This window comes from Rhipicephalus microplus, chromosome 1, assembly GCF_043290135.1.
Source record: "Rhipicephalus microplus isolate Deutch F79 chromosome 1, USDA_Rmic, whole genome shotgun sequence".
In the NCBI taxonomy this organism is placed as follows: Eukaryota; Metazoa; Arthropoda; class Arachnida; order Ixodida; family Ixodidae; genus Rhipicephalus; species Rhipicephalus microplus.
The window spans coordinates 266,040,507-266,059,125 of NC_134700.1; the positions used below are offsets into that span (position 1 = coordinate 266,040,507).

The 18,619-nt window shown below is 43.5% G+C and overlaps 2 protein-coding genes across 2 annotated transcripts; one reads left to right on the forward strand and one right to left on the reverse strand.

Annotated features, from left to right (window-relative positions):
* Positions 1-1,894: 1,894 nt before the first annotated feature.
* On the forward strand, positions 1,895-13,921 carry Fem-1 (protein fem-1 homolog B). The gene is made up of 4 exons (XM_037435916.2): positions 1,895-3,116; positions 7,736-7,856; positions 11,665-11,891; positions 13,114-13,921. The coding sequence occupies exons 1-4, from the start codon at positions 2,008-2,010 to the stop codon at positions 13,601-13,603; spliced, it is 1,947 nt and encodes a 648-aa protein (XP_037291813.2). The 5' UTR covers positions 1,895-2,007; the 3' UTR covers positions 13,604-13,921.
* LOC142771306 (uncharacterized) lies at positions 3,327-4,660 on the reverse strand. Its single transcript, XM_075872785.1, has 3 exons — positions 4,512-4,660; positions 4,159-4,345; positions 3,327-3,386 (listed from the first exon to the last, which is right to left on the reverse strand). The coding sequence occupies exons 1-3, from the start codon at positions 4,658-4,660 to the stop codon at positions 3,327-3,329; spliced, it is 396 nt and encodes a 131-aa protein (XP_075728900.1).
* Positions 13,922-18,619: the final 4,698 nt, after the last annotated feature.

The window sequence follows — 18,619 nt, forward strand, 5'->3', positions numbered from 1 at the left end:
ACTGTTTTCTGCCGAGACTGTAGCACATTACTTTGGTTTTGTGCATATAAGACCTACTCTTCTTCTTTCCATGACCAGTTCGGTAATCATCAGCTGCAATTCGTCCCCTCAGTCGCTCGTCAAGGCAATGTCCTCAGCGAATCGCAGGTTACTCAGACCATCATCATCATCATCATCAGCCTGACTATGTCCACTGCAGGACAAAGGCCTCTCCCATGTTCCGCGAGTCAACTCGGTCCTATGCTTGCTGCTGCCATTTTATACCCACTCTTAATCTCACCTGCCCATCTAACTTTCTGTCTCCCCCAACTTGCTTGCCTTCTCTGGGAATCCAGTTAGTGGGAACCCTTAATGACCGGCGGTTATCCTGTCTACGCGCTCTCCATTAAGATACTCTCTTAACTCTTATCCCTAACTCTTCCCAATCTAGGGCTCTGAGAACTTACTGTAAACATGCAGTGAATAGCATTCGAGAGATCGTGTCTCCCTGCCTTACACCCTTCTTAAACTTATTGGGGTTTTGTCGCTTTCATCATGAAGGACTATGGTGGCTGTGGATCCACTGTAGATTTCTTCCAATATGTTTATGTAGGGTTCGTTGATGGCCTGATTCCGTAGTGCCTGCATTACTGCTGATGTCTCAACTGAGTCAAACGCCTTCTCGTAATCTATAAAAGGAATGTATAGGGGCTGTTTGTATTCTGTGCATTTCTCTATTACCTGATTGATAGTATGAATACTATCATACTATATAGGAGCAGACTGTACGAAATCCTGCTTGGTGCTTTGGTTGATTGAGCCCTAATGTCTCCATAATTTTATTAGCTATTCTTTTTGTAAACAGTTTGTGGAGAATGAATTGTGAGCTGATCGGCCTTCAATTTTTCAAGCCCTTGACGTCTTCTCTCTTATTAATTGGAATGATCTCGGCGTTCTTTCATGAACCAGGTACCCTTCCCGTCAAGACACACTTCGTATATAAGGTGGCCAGTTTTTCTAACACAATTTCTCCGCCATATTTTAGCAAGTCCGTTGTTACCTTATCTTCACCAGCGGCTTTGCCTCTTTACATTTCTCCTAGGGCTTTCCTTACTTTGTTAATAAGGGCACGCATATATTCGGTGAGGTGTCAGAATATACACAAGTACACACCTTTCTAAATATCGTAGCACAAGGGCACTAAATTGCTGTCTATGGCTGCGCCCCTGGTGCACTCTTGCACACTGAGTTCTTTCAACATTCGTAGTCTTCGCGGTGTTCTAGAAGCACACGAGACTTTGTAATAGAAGAACAATTTACTAAACGCTCAATAAAAACGCTGAAGCCACACGGGCTACAAACGCCACACTGGCGAAATGCACGTGAGTCTCTGTGTCCACGTCGTCGTCTTCATTCACTAGCTACCTCAGGGCACGTGCATTTCTAACACATTGTAAGGCCCTGGCGTATAAATATACGAGTATATTCCGTAAATCGGTGCTGGCGCTACATTTAAACAGCGCGCGCGCAAAACGCTTTGCTTGATAGCATGTCGCGCAACCAATAGAAGCGCTACCAACAGGTAGTTAAAGTAATGTTACTTAGTAATAATTGTGCTAGCAATAATAAAATCTTTATTCTGAGTGTTTACACTAACGTGCTTGAAAGATGTGCGTGAGCAAACGTTGATAAAGTAAACATTTCTATAGCTGGAACGTCATTTATTAGTATGTATGCCGAGTAATTGGTCGATTCCACCGTTACAGTGCACGACCTCCTCTATAGATTGGAGGTCGTGTTACAGTGTACCACCACAAAACACCTACCACCGTGGCCGAGTCCTGTAGTGGCGCGTCGGTCGCATGCTGCTCTTCTCCCCCCTTGCGCTACACCCCCCCCCCTTTTTTTTTTTTGATTACGTCAGAGTCACATACGCGATCATAGAATAGTTCGGTCTGTCGGAACATGGGTTGCCGTCCGTGAAATAATGCCTAATCAGCATTGTTAAGTGCCGTTTCGAAACAGCATATGATAGCACAGCGGTACCGGCAGCCTAGTTTGCCGCAAACAACGATGGATGACCAATCGAAGGAGACTCTGCGCTCCAAGATCTACTGTGCCGCTCGCGAGGGTCTCCCAGTGACTCTGTTCGCCCTGCTAGCCAGCGTACCGAAATGCGATTATCGTGATTACCTAAGCTCTCTGGTGGCGGACAAGGAACAAAAATGCACACCTCTGCTCATCGCAGCTCGCAACGGACATCGGCGGGTGGTGCAAACGTTGCTCGAAAACTTTGATTGCGCGGTGGGACTGGAACAGGAAGGCACTGTCCAATTCGACGGATACGTCATCGAAGGCGCAACTCCGTTGTGGTGCGCGGCCGGTGCAGGCCACCTGGACATCGTCCGCTTACTCGTGCTGCGCGGTGCTGACGTGAATCACCCGACGCGCACGATATCGACGCCGTTGCGAGCGGCCAGCTTCGACGGGAGGCTGGACATCGTTCGCTTCCTCGTGGAACACGGCGCCGACATCCACATTCCCAATAAGTACAACAACACTTGTCTCATGATCGCCGCCTACAAGGGTCACTTGGACGTCGTGCGCTATTTGCTGTCGCGCGGTGCGGACACCAACACGCAGGCGCTATGCGGTGCGACAGCGCTACAATTTGCTGCCGAGCACGGGCACCTGGACATAGTGCGCGAGCTTTTGGAAGGCGGCGCCCGTATTCTGGCCAACGGTATCGGCATGACGCCTTTGCTCGCCGCCGCAGAGCGCACGAAGGCCGAGGTGGTGGAGTATCTCGTCAAGCAGCCGTGGTGCACGCGCCGAGAGGAGGTCGACGCACTCGAACTGCTAGGCGCTTCGTTCGCAAACGACAAGGACAACTACAGCCTGGAGCGAGCCTTCCGCTACCTCGAGCTGGCCATGAGGGAGCGGGAGCGCGAGCCCCGACTTCTCAAAGAGCGCGGCCCAGTTGTGGCCGCGTACGACTCGCGCGTCGAGTGCGCTACGCTTGACGAGCTGTACAGCATCAGGGACGACCCGCACGCCCTGCACATGGAGTCCCTGGTGATCCGCGAGCGCATCCTGGGACCGCACAACCCGGAGCTGCCCCATCACGTTGTCTACAGGTGTGACGACGTGGAGTTTGCTTAGCTGTCTAGGTTCCCAATGGCCTTCTCAGTAATGTCATCGAAATATTCTGTTTGTGCATCACATGTACTATCGGCATCAGATGAAACGCGAACAGCGGAGCGCGTGGCACAAGCCTTATCAATGGCATAGTGCGCGCCGACCACCAGTCATTGACACAGACGGGCCCCCACATCCGGTGTGGCAGCTCAGCACGATCCCCCTGAAGTGCAGTATTTCTGCTTGTGTTCCAGGTATGGTAGTGGTATCTGAAAACGACAAAAAATACAGAGGTTAAACTACTGGAGCTGAAGGCGAGTATTGTAGCATGGTTTGTCATCACAGAGTTCATAATCACGGAATGCCTGGCAAATTCTATTTACAGTAGACAAAACTCGATTCACAATGCTGGCAATTTCACGCTGTTTCATTTTGTGCCGGTAAAGCGAAACAATCTGCGCCCTCTCTTCCGAAGAAACGCTTGGCATTTCCAGTTTTTCCGGTCGTTCTCTGAAAAAAGAGTGCAGGTGAAGCAGCGCTGGCGAACGAGGTACGACGATCATTTGAAAATCAACCGCAAACAGATTATATTTTCTTTTTGTTTTATTTTGCCAAGACACTGATTGCACTGCGACCCTGAAGTAAAAGTAAGGAATAGAAGCAAGGAAGCAAGGAGTGATACAATCAAAAGTGCTTGGCGCGTCCACGATGGCCACCATTATCACCATACGAAAACTAGGGCAGAAAAGAATATAACGCACTCTGGGGGGATCGCGCAGTGCTGCCAAACCGGATGTGCACGCCTGTCAATGGTGATGACATGGGCGGCCAACACTATACTGTTTCTAATGCTTGAAACACGCGCTCCGCTGTTCGGATTTCATTTGACATCGATAGTACACCTACGCGACCTTCTTTTGCCAGTCTCCTTCTAACTACCTCTGTCCTTGGCTCGTTTTGCCGCGCAGTACTTGTTAACAAACATGCTTTGGGAAGGGACATTATGCGATAACAGTTACGTGCATATCCTAGGTTGGGTACCTGAGCACTCATGGCAATAGTGAGTAACTCATGCTCGGTCGCTGGGACAGTAGAGGAACTGTGGTGCTTTGTTTGTCTGTGGAGAAGCTCCGGCTGACCTGACCGCTTATTCACACGTACTACCCACGATAAGAGGGTGGCCGTCAGGGAGCCGTAGAGTAGACGACAGAGGACACCACTTTGGCATCTTCAGGCAGGCAGCAAAGTTTGCCGCAGGGGACTTTATCGAACATGTGTGAAGTGTGCACTAGGCCCTTCTTTGTACACTTTTGATCCAGCCGTTGAGGTGCTGCTAGTTGGGTGACCATACAGTGCAGCCTTATTCAAATATAGGCTACACAACCTGAGTGTACAGAAGGGAGAATGTAGTGGGGCCACCTAGTTTAGAGACTCTAGACACAAAACCAAGGACACAATGGGCCTTAGCAACGATGTTTGCAACCTGAAGGCTGAAGTCCAGAGTGTGGGGCCCTACGACACTGTTTGAGAATGTATTTTTCATTAGTTCTGGTGCTGTGGAACGGGCTGATATCGTTGTGCAAATGGCAACGCCGAAATCGACCCTATTATAATTTTAATCCAAGGGACAAGCTGCCTTGATTTCCGACTACGACGACGTACGTCGGCTATTTTCGTTATGGGAAGTGATGTGGGGTCATGTGACGTGAAGACAAGAACCATTGGCTTTTTATTGGCTGTATGCTAAAAATAGCATGCAATATTCATATGGTGGTAGCTAGGCCATACGAGTGAACACCTAAAACAGCAAAACCCTTTTTACACTTCTCAGAAAAAAATTATTCCTGTTCCTAAATGATGTGTTTTCAGAATGAACGCAACACTTAGCCTGCGAACGAGGCTATGGTACGCCAGCAACAGAAGGTGGAAACGCATGGCACATTTTTAGCGTGCCAAAAATGCAACAGGAGGTGGGCTCCGGCATTGTCATAGAACGCGTCTTGCAAGCAAGCCGAGAAGTGACACCGCCAAAGAGTATGTGTGTATCTCACACAGTGTGACCGTGGTAGCATCTGCTACCCGACGCACGTGGTTCGTAATAACCATGCTAACGACGCCATCAAAAAGAGCGGTAGCGAGGTATTGTGTAAAGGCTACCATGAGGTGACCTTTTTGCTATGTTTTTACGAAACGCGCGCCATGATTGGAAGCAGACTTTGACGTCAGCAGGCGAGTGTAATGCGATAAAAAATGTTTCTCGTCACCATCTGCCCGAGATTTGAACTTTTGAGGACTTATAGCTTCCCTTTCCGTGCAATAATTTTGTTAATTCTTGTCGCATTCGTATCAGTAATCATAACTACACGTGTTCTGGTGTTAAATAAGGCTGTCAAAAAGGTGTTGCAGGGCCCATTTAAGCTCACTAATGGTGAAGCAGTGAGAAACATTCTAGAAGCCTATAATGCATCATGAGTGAGCAGTATGGGTACTTTCGGTTTTGCTACTACGAAGAGGAGAGCAAAGCAAGCTCTCTAGGATCAATAGTATGTGGCACAAATGTCAACCTGGACAAGGAAATGATGCACTACCATCTGCTTCTATGTGCAATATCGTTTGCATTCCTCGAACCAGTTTTTCTGTGGAAATGAGGGTTTTGGTCTTTTCACGGCTTATGGCACTTGGTCATTTAAATGTTGAAGCTGGCATTGAGTGGTTTTTTGGTGAATTTGCATGTGTTATCACCCCTGAGGCAGAAGAAACTTGGCCTTTTGCACACAGGTTACTTCCAAATATTTATTGGCACAGCTTGCCTGATAAATATTAAACAATGGACAAAGCAAACAATGCTAAAGCTGTCTGTTTTAATGAATTTGAGAGGTTTATTAGACCATGAGGCAGAGAAAGCCAGGCAGCTGTCAATTCTAAATTCTTAGATTCGTTATTACACTGACATAGCAGTAAGTTTTGGGTACCTTTTCTCATGTATACCAACTATTGAGCAAGAAATATAATATTCGTGGTGAAAGAGGTAACATGCACCACCGGCACTGTTAGTTTGTAAGAATAGCTTATCGGACATGTCTGTTCAGCATATTTAAAAGTGTGAGGCATAACGACTTCAGACGCAATGAGGTTCAGGTGCTCCATGTGTGTGTGTGTGTGTGTTTCTCTGTACATTGTCATCGTTGTGTCCTAAACATTTAAATACGCATAGTTTGACACTGTGCTAGCATGGGTCATGACCGTCAAGTTTTGGACAACGTGCTCATAAGTTAGTGTTGTATATTTATTCTGTGTTATCCTAGGTCAGTGGAGTTAAAAGAAATTAATGAAGCATTGTACCTGCCGCATTCAAAAGTTGTTTGAAAATTGTAGGTTTGGCTCCTAGCAATGGCAAGTAGTTGTTTTGTCCACTTGAATTATTTCCCATTTGTCTCATAATTACTAAACCTCTGCGTTTCTTGGCTTTATTAGGTTCTTTCTATCAAATATAATAGACGTTTTATGTGCACTCGTACATCGTACTGCGAGTGCTTTCCAGTGCATTGCTGACACAATGCTATTTCCATAACACGTGTGCCAGGCCAGTGAAAGCTATGGGTGCAAAATGCATGACTGCCGCTCCGGTGGCAAACAAACATCAATGGTTCATGCAAATGAAAGGTGTGCATGAACTGATCATCCAGCCATGTCCTTCCTTTCTGGTGAATGGGTGCGCAAACAGGATGCAATGTAGCCGTAACCTCCTAGCTACAGGGTGCAGGAAATTGCCTTGTTTGTTCCAGTTGGGACCTGCACAAAGTGTGCTAATGGTTTATCTTTTCCCATTGTTGTGGGTTTTTTACTGATAATATGGTAACAGATTCTTACTAGTTTTCCTCTCTTTGTGTTCTTAGTAGTGTCAGCATTTTCTGTTTGACACATTCTGTACTTAAATGCTGCTCTATTTCTTCTACGTAATGCTTTCGTTATTTATTTAGTGTACTTCATAGGCTACAGGTAAGGCATTGCATGAGGATGTTACACTTGGGAAATATATGTGTATGTTAAAAGGGAAAGTACCAGTAGGCATGGCTGGAATATATACGGATAGGCATTTTTTTGTACAAAATGGGCTGTATTAAGTGAAATGTCTCGATTTTGTTTTCTAAGTATTGTTGCTTTGTGCTTCAAGTGTGATTTTTCGTGGACTGTTTTCCTTACTCTCTGTAGTATCTATGAAGTTTCATAAAGGCACCCTAAATTGAGTGTCATGAGGCATCTCTTACATAATCTCATGCTGTGTGTGTGTGTGTGTGTGTGTGTGTGTGTGTGGGGGGGGGGGTGATGAACATCTGAAGATAAAGCATTGTTGCCAGAATTCGTGTAATGCAAACAACGTAAGAGGAGTAATGGCACCGGGATACCTCTAGAATCAATAGTTTTTCTCCAGAAGGTCAGCTTTAGATAATTGACCTTGTAATCTGAGGAGCAGAATGCTGGATTATATGAGAAATTTACTTCGGAATCACAGTTGCTCAACCACGCCCGTTTTCGCAAGTGTGTGGGTTCGTATATATCTAGCTGTCATTAGTTGCTGATAGTAGGCCTCTAGCTCTTCTTTGCTCACAATTTGCAGGGGTGCAGTGTTTGCTGACAGTGCAGCATTTGATCGCTGCTTGCAACTATGGCTGCACGCTCTTCGACTGAGATCAGCTGCCAGACTTCCTCTGCGCAAGGACCTATTGCGATTTGCCCAAGTAAGTAGAGGAGTCCCCTTATACCAAATGCTGCTTCAGTATAAGAGCAGTGAATGTAAATTGCTCTTTCAGTTAAGAATGCTGGGTCATGCTAACATTTAACAGCATGGTTGCATTTCACAGTTCATTGCACATATTAATCTTGTGTTTGGATGTGTACTACTTGCCTGTTCTATCCATAATAAGCTCGAACTACATGTGCACTTCAGCAGCGAAAGAGGAACACTAGTGTCGTACATTAACTTCTCGGCTAAGCATAGAATGAAGCGTGTCTCACTGCTACTACGACTGCTTGTGTTATTGTTTTGTTACTTAAGAAAATTACACTTTTTCCATCATAATTGCTGGCAACATGCAATTCCAGTGTTTGGAAAACATGCGATCAGTGCAACTGACTTGTGTAGGCAAGGCACCTGTAGTATATATTGTCTTTGTATCATTTCCATTGCAGTGTGAACTGTCTTCAACATCTTTGTGAAAACTGTTAAAAATACCTCATGATGAAATATGAGCTGCACTCAGTGTAAGCACATAAGACAAAGTGCTGAGCATTATATTTTTGTGGACCCAGAGGTAGGATTGCATTAATACAGATCTCTTTTACTTTCTATAAGTGCAGCTTGAACTTAAGAACTTCACATGGAAGCATTGCAAGCTTTCCAACGTTCATCCACCTTTTTTTTTTTTAATCCAGAACGTGTGAGTGTTGACATGCGAGTGAATAAGCGCTGGTTCCTGGCGTCCCTGTTTCAGTTCCCAGAACAGCCTAGCAGAAGACAGCTGCACAGACTGTTTACTGCATGCGTGCATTCTTGTTCATTTCGCCGCAACTCTCTGTTATACTGAGCTTAACGACTGTGTTGGCAACGCTCGCACATTCAGGTTGAAAAAATAGGCGGCTGTACCTGAGCCGATATTTGGGCAAGTTGGTTGAGCAATGGGACATGGCATGGATCCACTCTTGTCTAGTTGCTTCTTCCAAATTTTGGGCTTGTTTTTTGTCTTGCACAGTTACCAAAGAATTTGACTGGACTCACCTGTGAAGTGTTTTTACATGTCAGTTGTGAATAATATTAGTTCTTATCTGCAATAATTTTTTAGTTACTTTTCGGGGTATCACAGTTCTTAATGTATTGCACTAGTGAGCTCGGGGATGTGAACGACGGCCACATTCCAATGAAGACGAATTTGAAAACAACCTGCATTCTTTTAGTGGCACGTTGTAAAACTCCAAGTGATCAAATTTAAACCCGAGTCCTCCATAACAGTGTGCCTTATAATTCAATTCAATTTAATTGAATTGACACGTAGCTTTGTCATATAATCACGTAGCTTTGTCATATAAGACCCCAGAATTAAAATTACAAAACAAAAAATCTGTTTGGTTGAGTTAGCAGTGTTTAAACTTGGGCTAGCTGTTTTTATTTTTTTTGATGCTTAACGAAAGAATTTAGCTTTGTCATTGCTTGTCTTTTGTTCCCTTTTCACTACACCAATTTTCAGTCTTGAGATAGCACTTTTCCTCCGTATTTGTGAACTGATGTCTTTCTTTTTTTATTTTTTTGTGTGTTTCGTTATCTTCTGTAACCTCACCTGACAATTCCTCATTGTGCTCACAGGACTTTCCACCATATGTGATTGACTATTTTTGCTAAGGAGCCTTCATGAGCGCGCTGCCTCCGTTTTTTAGGGTGGTGACAAGTTCGATCATCTCTGCTTACTACAGGCTATAATGGCTACCATACTTGACGGACCGCCATGTTGGTTATCAGCAGTAGCTCGTCTACATTGAAGGTAGCATGAGTTTCAACGAGGACGGGGTGTTTTTTTTTTATATCTCAAGTTCTGAAAGTTAGAGGGTTGTTCTCTGAAGTTAGCTGCCGTTTTGTAGAACAGGAAAACCATGAAATACCGTGAAAACAGTTCGTTTCTCGCAGCTGGTACACCCGCCACATTGGTAGAGTGATGATTTTAGGGAGCTTATATTTGCGAGGGGCAAAACTTCGATGTCACTGTGAACAGAATTCAATCCCTGAAGCAAAAGTCACTTTATCTCTGTAGGCACCCCAAAGGCGCCCTAGCGCAGGGCTCGAAGCCATGCTGCATCATAAGACGATACCTATAACGACGGGGAAGGCGGATCAAACAACTGCGCAGCTCGCGATGTTCTCTGCACGCCGCATAATTCGGATAACCTGCTTCTCGTGCGCTAAATAGTGCTTTTGTCCGTGGTATAATTTCCTGCAGGAAGTTTACTTTCTGCAAATGAATCTGTACAATGGACTGCTTAAAATCCTTACAAGTGGTTAGCATTGCAGGAACTAGTTGAGCACTGATACACCAGCCCCCCTCCTCCCACCAAGCCTGTAAATTATGTTGGAGAAAAGGACAGGGGAGCAACAAGGGTTGGCAAACCAAGTTTTTCCAGGTCCTATTTTATTGCAAACAGCATCGGAATCGCATCTGCCCTTACCTTCTTCAAACCATCCTGCCTTTTTTGCTAGGAGCTTGTGTCCACGCAGTTCTTGATAACAAATCTTCTTTGTAGCCTGTTATGAAACAAAAAGACTACAAAAATTTCGATGCAGCACCAATCTCTTTTAGGGCATATTTGAGTCATAGGTCAACAACCGGCTTCCTTAGTGTACACATACTGAAGCGTTCAGTACAGACAGTCAGGCAGACATGAACAATAAACTGGTCACAGTCTATATTATTAAAGCGAAAGCTTTTTTGGGCATCGTTGAGCGAGTTTCTGTGTGTATTTTCGCATGTACTTGAAGCGAAGAATGAATACCCCATGAAAAGCTATGCAAAATTTAGTCATGTTGCAGTTGTGCAAGACTACAAGAGTCTACAGGGAACGCGTTCGTCGGCTCGTCTGTCTACCTCTTCAAATGGTGTTCCTCAGCGATCGAAATGAAAGCGAAAACTGGCACATCTGCCAGCAAAGGAAGTTGCGAACGTGAGCGTCTGTTGGTAGTAAACGGGCCTGGTGTTTCTCGCGACGAATGCGGCAAAGGCTTTGGAAACCGATGAAACGCGGGTAGTGAATACACGCAACATGACATGTTTGACTAGCTGTATTGTTCGATCAATGAACTGCACTTCGATTACGTTATAAACAAGCATACCCAAATTAATCTGCTTTCACTAACATAACCCGCGCAGCCAAATGAAGCCGCATCTATTTTTTTTTAGTGTGCAAGTCGTCCCGTTTACTTTGGGCAGACTGGTTTTCGTCTTGTGACTAAGTCGATCATTTCATGAAATATGCGCGGATATACTCAATCCACTCGCAATACAATGATACTCATCTCACAAATATGGGAAAAAGTAGTCGGCTCCCAGCAATCTCGCTTCACTTGCGTTTCCGTCAGCTAGAGAAAGTCAGGAAGTGGAGCATTCTTACGCCCCATGTCAAGATGGTTTTGCATTGCGGAACGCAGCACTCTGGCCTTTTCACTCCAAAATTCTTGCAGATGCACTTAGCGCAAGGATGGTGTCATAGCAGAAGCTGGGTCTACAGTGGTTTAGTGAAACGCAGCGCATACCACAGCTTGCACACCCGTGCTAACTTGCAGCTGGTGCATACGGTGGAGCAACGCGGCAACTTGCCGGAACCAACATGGCACTATCGTTGCCCCATTGCCATGGGAACCTGGACCGGCAACATTGTGTTTTGGTGGGCGGCGGCTAGTGGTGGGTCAAAGGCTGACACCACCCTAAAGAAACAGAGGCGGCATGCACATGAAGGCTCTCTAATCTTTGCCAGAAGCTTACCGGTGTGTGTTCAAACCCCATCCAGGTTTTCAGCCAGATGCTGCACATTGGAGTTGAAGTGCCACCAGGTGCAGTTGCCCAGATTTTGTCGGCTTCCATTCACGAACTGGAGTCGGGTTCCGATGAGGACAATGATGCCAATATGCTGACTTCCCTGTACCTGTTGGTGGTAGTGGGCAAGCTCCGCTACTCTTCGGCCAGTCAGGAGCACGAGCTCATGAGGCTCATCTACCGCCTCGTGAAGTTGGGCCGGTGAGTATCTATAGAAGAAATAACTGAAAAAAAAATATTGCAAGCTTTTTAATGTCAGAACTTGAATGGTTAATGTTCCTCTTCACTGAGGATTGTAATCTACCTCATATTAAAAAAAAAAGTCTTTAAAAAGCCAGTAAACAGCCCTCGACTTGTTTTTCACATTCCCAAACAAGCTCGCTAATTTGTGCAGAAAGCCACAGCAGTCTCATTTCATGAATATCACAGCTCTGTAACAACTGATGCTCCATTTCGAAAAACAATTGCCACGCTCCTCTCCAGCGCTTGTCCAGTCCTTTCCCTCCGCAAAGTCACTTAACGTTGCCCGTGGTAGCAGCCCAGACGTCCTCGATAGGTGCGTTGCACTATGAAATGGTGCATCCTGCAATGATGCAGTTTCGGTCGTGCATTTACTGCACTTCTTCACCGTGCTACTATGGTAACCCTAGCGTGGCTTTGTCACAAGCAGCACACAGAGAAAGCCTTACTTGGTGGTTGACTGTGCACCAACGACATAAGCGCTGACGTTTTGCTGAGTTGCTGAAGTGGGTAGTCACAAGAACAGGCTATGCACCTTTTCCGGTGCCGAGAAGGGCGGGGCAAAAAACTGAAACAAGCCAAAGCTGGTTGTTCTATACTTGTAAGCGTAAGCTCCTTATTGCAGTGCTTATTCGCAAAATTCTTGCAGCAACATGTTTACACCTCACCAGCGTGCAGTAATCGCTTCATCATACATTTTGGACTGCTGGGCTAGTTGCTGGCCCAGCATATTGTGAAGTAGTGTATTGCAAGTTTAGAAACTTTTAGTGTGGCGATCAAACTTTGCTTGTCTTTTTTATGCTAGATTTATGTATATTTATCTCTTCTAGATTGTGAGTCACACTCCCGTGTGTTCAAAATACCATAAGCTTTTTTGTTTAAAACTGCTGCTTGGAAGAGTTGGCTTATGCTTAAAACAGATTTATTAATGAAGAAAGACGAAACACTTAAGAAGGGACAAACACATGAACAGACAAACGCGGCACTGATGTGTGTTTCTCCCTTTTTAGGTGTTTCATCTTTTTTCCTGGGTAAATCTGCCTGATCGTTTATTTTGCTCAATGAAACAGTTGCTATGCTTGATCTAACCTTTACTTTATGTATAAGTCGGTAGCACCATCAAAATGATGTTAAGCCTATTCGTTTTTTACATTCTAAGTATCGTTATCTTGTGTTCTAACAGGGTTACTAGAGAGGGGTGCACGCTGCTTCACCTGTGCGTGAGTGCCGACACACCCGTGGACGATTTTCATACTAAGAACATCTGCCACTTCCCATGCACTGACACAACTCGGCTGCTCCTCCGTTGCGGCGCTGATCCGAACGCAGTTGATGCGAGGCGCAACACACCCCTGCATGCCATCGTCACGTACCAAAAGCCAATCAGTGACTTTCTCACATTGCACTCTATCATTGTAGCCTTGATTGAGGCAGGAGTGCATGCGGATGCAACTAACGCACGTGGAGAGACAGCGGCAGAATCGGCAACAACGGGTGTTGCAGAGGTGATTCTGCGCACTCAGACCCAGGTGACTCTGCGCTGCTTGGCTGCACGTGCCGTGGCGAAGTACGGACTCAGTTATCATGCGGGCGAGATCCCGCGGTCTCTTGTGCACTTTGTGGAAATGCACGGCGGCCGAACGCGGCCTCTGCCACGGCCTGGGGCCGACTGAGTTCTGAGACATGTGATTTAAAAGTTTAAAAAGTTTACTAAAAAGTTTACTATTCACTGTGCTTTGACGTAAACGTATCAACATCTTGTTCATAAACCAAAGCTTCTGCCACTACTTTCATGTTATTAACTTTTGCGTTGTACTATCACTTATCATCTTTCTGTTCCAATTTCCCTGTGGAGATTCTTCTCAATAAAGTGATCTAGGTTGTTCATGTATTCCCGGTGTTACACGAGCCTTGTCAAATGAGCAGCTGTGTGGTGTAGCCATGCTACTAAAAGCCTAATTATTTGCAGCGACAACTTTTACTTATTTAGACGCTGGTGCAGATATGCAACATGAAGATGGTGGACTGTTTCCTGGTGTGAAAGGAGCACTGACACAGAAATTTTACACCTTGTTTACTTGTTGCAATAGGTAGCTTGTGACCCACTAATCAAGGCTGGAAACCTTGAGTTAACGGCTGGTATGTAGAGACGTCTTTAGAGCGCCCAGTTGCAGCTTCGGTTTCAAAGAACACCGAGCTGGGCAGGAGCTGTTTCGGTATCACGGTAAACATGGCTAGCCACATGACCATGCAAAACTGTGACGTAGGTGCCTCAGGCGCGAGTGGGTGGTGCACTGACAGCCACCACAGCTAGCACACGCAAAGCTGCTCGCACGGAGCAGGAAGTTGCTGGTAGCTTAAGTGCAGTCTTTGCATGCCAAGCAAACAACCAACAGTAACTCTTGCCGTCGTGTTGTTTACACTACCCCCACAGCGATGTCCGCATCGCGTGGGGCTCTGCACCTTGCACAGCATGCACTTTGAAATTGATTTTAAATATTCTCTAGGCTATATTTACCCTTGCAATTTCGTAGGTGTTGTGTATGTCTCTAGATAAAATTATCTCACTCGTTATCTCACCTTCGAAATTTTGTGTCAGTGCTCCTTGAAGATCAGTTTGAGCTCGCTTGGCTGACCAGATAATTGTCAAAACTGGTATACTGCCACAAGCATGTTCGCGTTTCAATTCAGCTAAATCGCCTTCTTCATTTTTTTTCGAACGGCAAATGTATTTTAGTACTCAGAACCTTTAATATATAAGTAACAACACTGTGATGCTTACATAATAGACAGCCCTTCATAGGCTCTTGTTTATTCTCATATAATATACATGTTATATTTTCCTGTGATTGTTAGAAGTATCATGTGCTCTATGGAGAGGAAAAGTTCGGTGGCTTAAATAAAAGAGGCACAAAGCAGGGAGGGAATTACCCCTTTTCGGTGTATAGTATAAGGATATCACATTTCTGCTTTCTTCTCTTTTTTGTAATTTCTGTCACTTTCATATATTAAACAATTGCTACAGTGTATCTATTTCCTCACTGTTGAACAATGCATAAATATTATTTTTTCAGTGTATTATTTATTGATTTTATCTCTGAATGTAACAAAGTTGCATCCTGGTGAGCTTAACGCGAGTTTATTTTTCTTTTTTATAAGTTCTTTGGTATGTGATGAATTTTTGTCGGGTCCTTGTAGTTTTACGTAACAGCATCAAGATGCAGCATGCGTTTCTGTCATATAAATTTTTCTGGTTGATTTTGTTCATCTGCTATTCTGTCGGTGCTTGTGTTACAGTATGCAATTTGTGTAATTAAATCTCAGATGCTAATTAGCTGTTTACAGTGTCTTCAAAATATTTATTGCTGCAAATAAACAGTGATGTCTCAGAAAAGGCCTTATTTGCATGTTCCATCCTCACCCCAAATGAACGTAGTTTATAGAGTTTTGTACGTACCTGGAATGTGAATGCTGTTGGAATGCACACGATACACTACCACTTCCCGAGCCAGCCAACGCGACATCCTGAAAGTCACAAAAGTGGCTGTTTATAAAGATAATACTGTTGCCATTATTAATCACAGTCTGTATCCTTGTTGTACTCGGATTTTCAACTTTCTTCCTAACTTTCATAATTATGGTTTATAAGTTCAGCTATGACAAATGCATTAATTAATGCCCACAAAAAGATGTTAGCATCTCAGTAGTTTGTCATAATAAGGCTTACTGTACCCTTATTAAGAACTCTACTGTTGTACTGCTGTTGCATCGGTCACATTGGCTATGACCTTGATTGATGATACGATGATCTATATTGATAACCCACTGAATGAGTCAAAGTATCGATCAGAGGATTGTGGAAAAATACATGCCATATTAACTAAGATGTTGTGGAGCACCTCACTCCTTTTATTCTTCAAGCAAGTCTGTTAGTTACCCTTCCTTTTGTGTGTATATATTTTAAAATTCACATCATAGGAGTTGCATTGACACTGCCACACGACATTGTAGTTATTGTCTTGTCTCTAATACATCATTCATATATACAAGGTGCTGTAGTTTCTATACATTGAAGGCTGTCCAGCCATATAGAAATGCACCTGAAAATAGAGACCGTTCAGTGGCATCGCTATAACTGTGTGGGCATTCATACACTAATACCTGTACCTCATAGTTTCTGGAGGCATCATTCCTTGACACAAATTTCCTGTGCTAATGTCATTCAGTGGCATGCACCTTGTAGGGCAGCAGACATCGCCTCTTTCAAAATTGCAGTTTTTTTTCCAAGCACATAAAGCACTCTTTGCAGCTTTCCTCAGGTTGAGGATCATTCATCCTTGTTAGGTCATTACGGCTCTACCCTATATGGCTAAAGTCTTGAGTTATGGTGGGTTTACATCTACTCCCATGAAGAAATAATGAAGGCGAAGTTCTCCTTGAATTGTCTATTTAACTTGCATTTTTTTTGTTTGGAATATGTAGGTTGCTGCTCAAAACATCTGATTGATTGATTGATTAAAACTTTATTTTGGTCCTGAGAACATCTGAGTAGCTCCTTCACATATAATCATGTTGGTGCGTAGCAGTGGTAAATATGGTCACTTTGCAAGAATCAGAATCATTGCAATTATGGAATTTGGGGCCTTTGTGCTATTAAATTGCTGGTGTGGTGTGGGCGTTGCTCCCTTGTGGCATTAACTTTTTCGTAGGAGGAGCTTTAAATGGTGGTAAAGTCGTGGATGTTGTTATAATTATGAACAGCACAATCTGAAGCTGCAAGACTTGCAATATGGAGAGGACAACATTTCAAATGCTAGAGGAAACACAACTACAAAAGAAAAAGTCGGACAGACTAGTATCACACTTCCAAAGGTGACATATGCCTTTTCAGTGCTTAGTGATGTATGAGTGCATAACGTATGAGTGCTGTTCTGATTATGTACTGCCCATGCCACTTGCAATTTTATCAAGAACAATGTACGTGATGCTGGACATGATGTCCGCACATTTCGTCTACCTGCTTAACTTTTTGCATTGAAATCTGTTCATCGACAGTAATACTTTGCTGACAAATAATGAAATTGAAATTTGTGGTGGTGTCTAAATTGTTTACCAGCACCTATGAAATTCCAGTTATATTGACACGTGAACTGTTGGTACATTACCATTATGCTATATATAGTCATGTGAACTGGCTGCACATTAACATTATGCTAAAGATAATAAATTTGTTGTTACCTTCATAAAACAGTGAGAATGAGGAGTGACAATAATGCTAATTAAGGGGACGTTGTTAGTGGTAACTGTAATGCATATGTGAAAAATTAAAGTGGATGAAAATATCAATGTTTATTAAAATAGTTCGTAATTCATCACATTTTAAGTAAATTTAGTGCAACTTGGAAGTTCCTCGAAACATTCACATACACTTCCACACAAGAAGTGTGTGTTTCATGTGTGGAAGAGTGTGTGAATGTGCGAGTGTTTCAAGGGATCTCCAAGTTGTGCTAAATTTAATTACAAGATTACTTTTGTCTATTAGTTTTCATTCATATTATGTCTAACAAAAGAAACGAGCCCTTACAAGTATTCCACTGACCTTTATATACAACAGCAAGGGCACTTAACGAACAACTATTTCACATCAAGGCCTGTGTACTTGATAAAGCACACCTCCTTTTACTGGGAATTGAAAATATACAACAGCAAAATCTTATCTTGCTCATTGGTATTTTTGATGCCAAAGGTTGTAGCAAGATAACTTGTTATATTGACTCGGTTTTTTTTTCTGTTCTACGAGTTGTTAAAGTTTAGGAAAATGAGAGCCTGTCAAATGCATATGCTCAGTACTCCTATCTCTAAATTGATTTGAGGTTTTTCAATTTATATCTTGTAAAAATGGATTGTGTGTGCTTCAGCAAGAACAAAATTCTTGCAAAGCTCAAGGATTGCATAGTACCAGGGGACTTCGTGAGAGTACACATGTGCCTATTGCTGTGTGTTGTCTCAGAAATGGAATCAGCTGTTTCCTTCAAAAGAGTGCATTTTTTTGGTTATCAGAGACTCGTGAGGCTCCGGCACATGTCACTGTGAATACACGAGACCATTGATGTTTTCCTTGTCGATTCTAACCCTAATATAAAAACTTGGGGAGGAAGGGAATGACGTTGCAAATGGATGTACTCTGGCAGCAATAAAAAAAAACAAGACGAAAGGAATGTGGGGAACATAGTTTCTGTATTGATCCAGTAAGCAAGTTTTTGTTTCATAAAGGCCAAAGGCAACAGCATAGTTCCTATGCTGACAAAACGACAGTTTATTCTTGTTATACCCAACAGAAATGTCAAGAAATCTGCCTTCAATCTATATGGCACATTTCCACAATAAGCTAGGAAAACAATTGAGGTCTGCCACAATAGATCGAAATGGTGTTTTGATACTGTGGCATTATGCTTTTCATAAAGTACTGGTCCTTCGAAAAGTAGCATGGGCCAAAATGACTTTGATATTTGTTAGGCAAGTCCCTCTATTCTTCCATAAAAGGAGCTTTCCCGTTTCTATGTCGAGAGCCCAGCGTACTTTGTAAGGTACAGAGTCATAACTTCTGAAAAAAATTCATGAAACTTTATGAAATTTTGCACATTTTGTTATCTATTGAATTTAATTAAACCTGTGTAATTAAATAAAAT

Bases quoted from the DNA above. Each gene is read 5' to 3' on its own strand.
- Fem-1 (XM_037435916.2), top strand. From the start codon at position 2,008: ATGATAGCACAGCGGTACCGGCAGCCTAGTTTGCCGCAAACAACGATG. The intron at 3,117-7,735 runs GTGTGACGACGT...CACAATTTGCAG, and splicing joins CCCCATCACGTTGTCTACAG to GGGTGCAGTGTTTGCTGACA. The intron at 11,892-13,113 runs GTGAGTATCTAT...GTGTTCTAACAG, and splicing joins CGCCTCGTGAAGTTGGGCCG to GGTTACTAGAGAGGGGTGCA.
- LOC142771306 (XM_075872785.1), bottom strand. From the start codon at position 4,660: ATGAAAAATACATTCTCAAACAGTGTCGTAGGGCCCCACACTCTGGAC. The intron at 4,346-4,511 runs GTACACTCAGGT...GCCTGCCTGAAG, and splicing joins CCCACTACATTCTCCCTTCT to ATGCCAAAGTGGTGTCCTCT. The intron at 3,387-4,158 runs GTACCCAACCTA...TGTCGTTTTCAG, and splicing joins CTATTGCCATGAGTGCTCAG to ATACCACTACCATACCTGGA.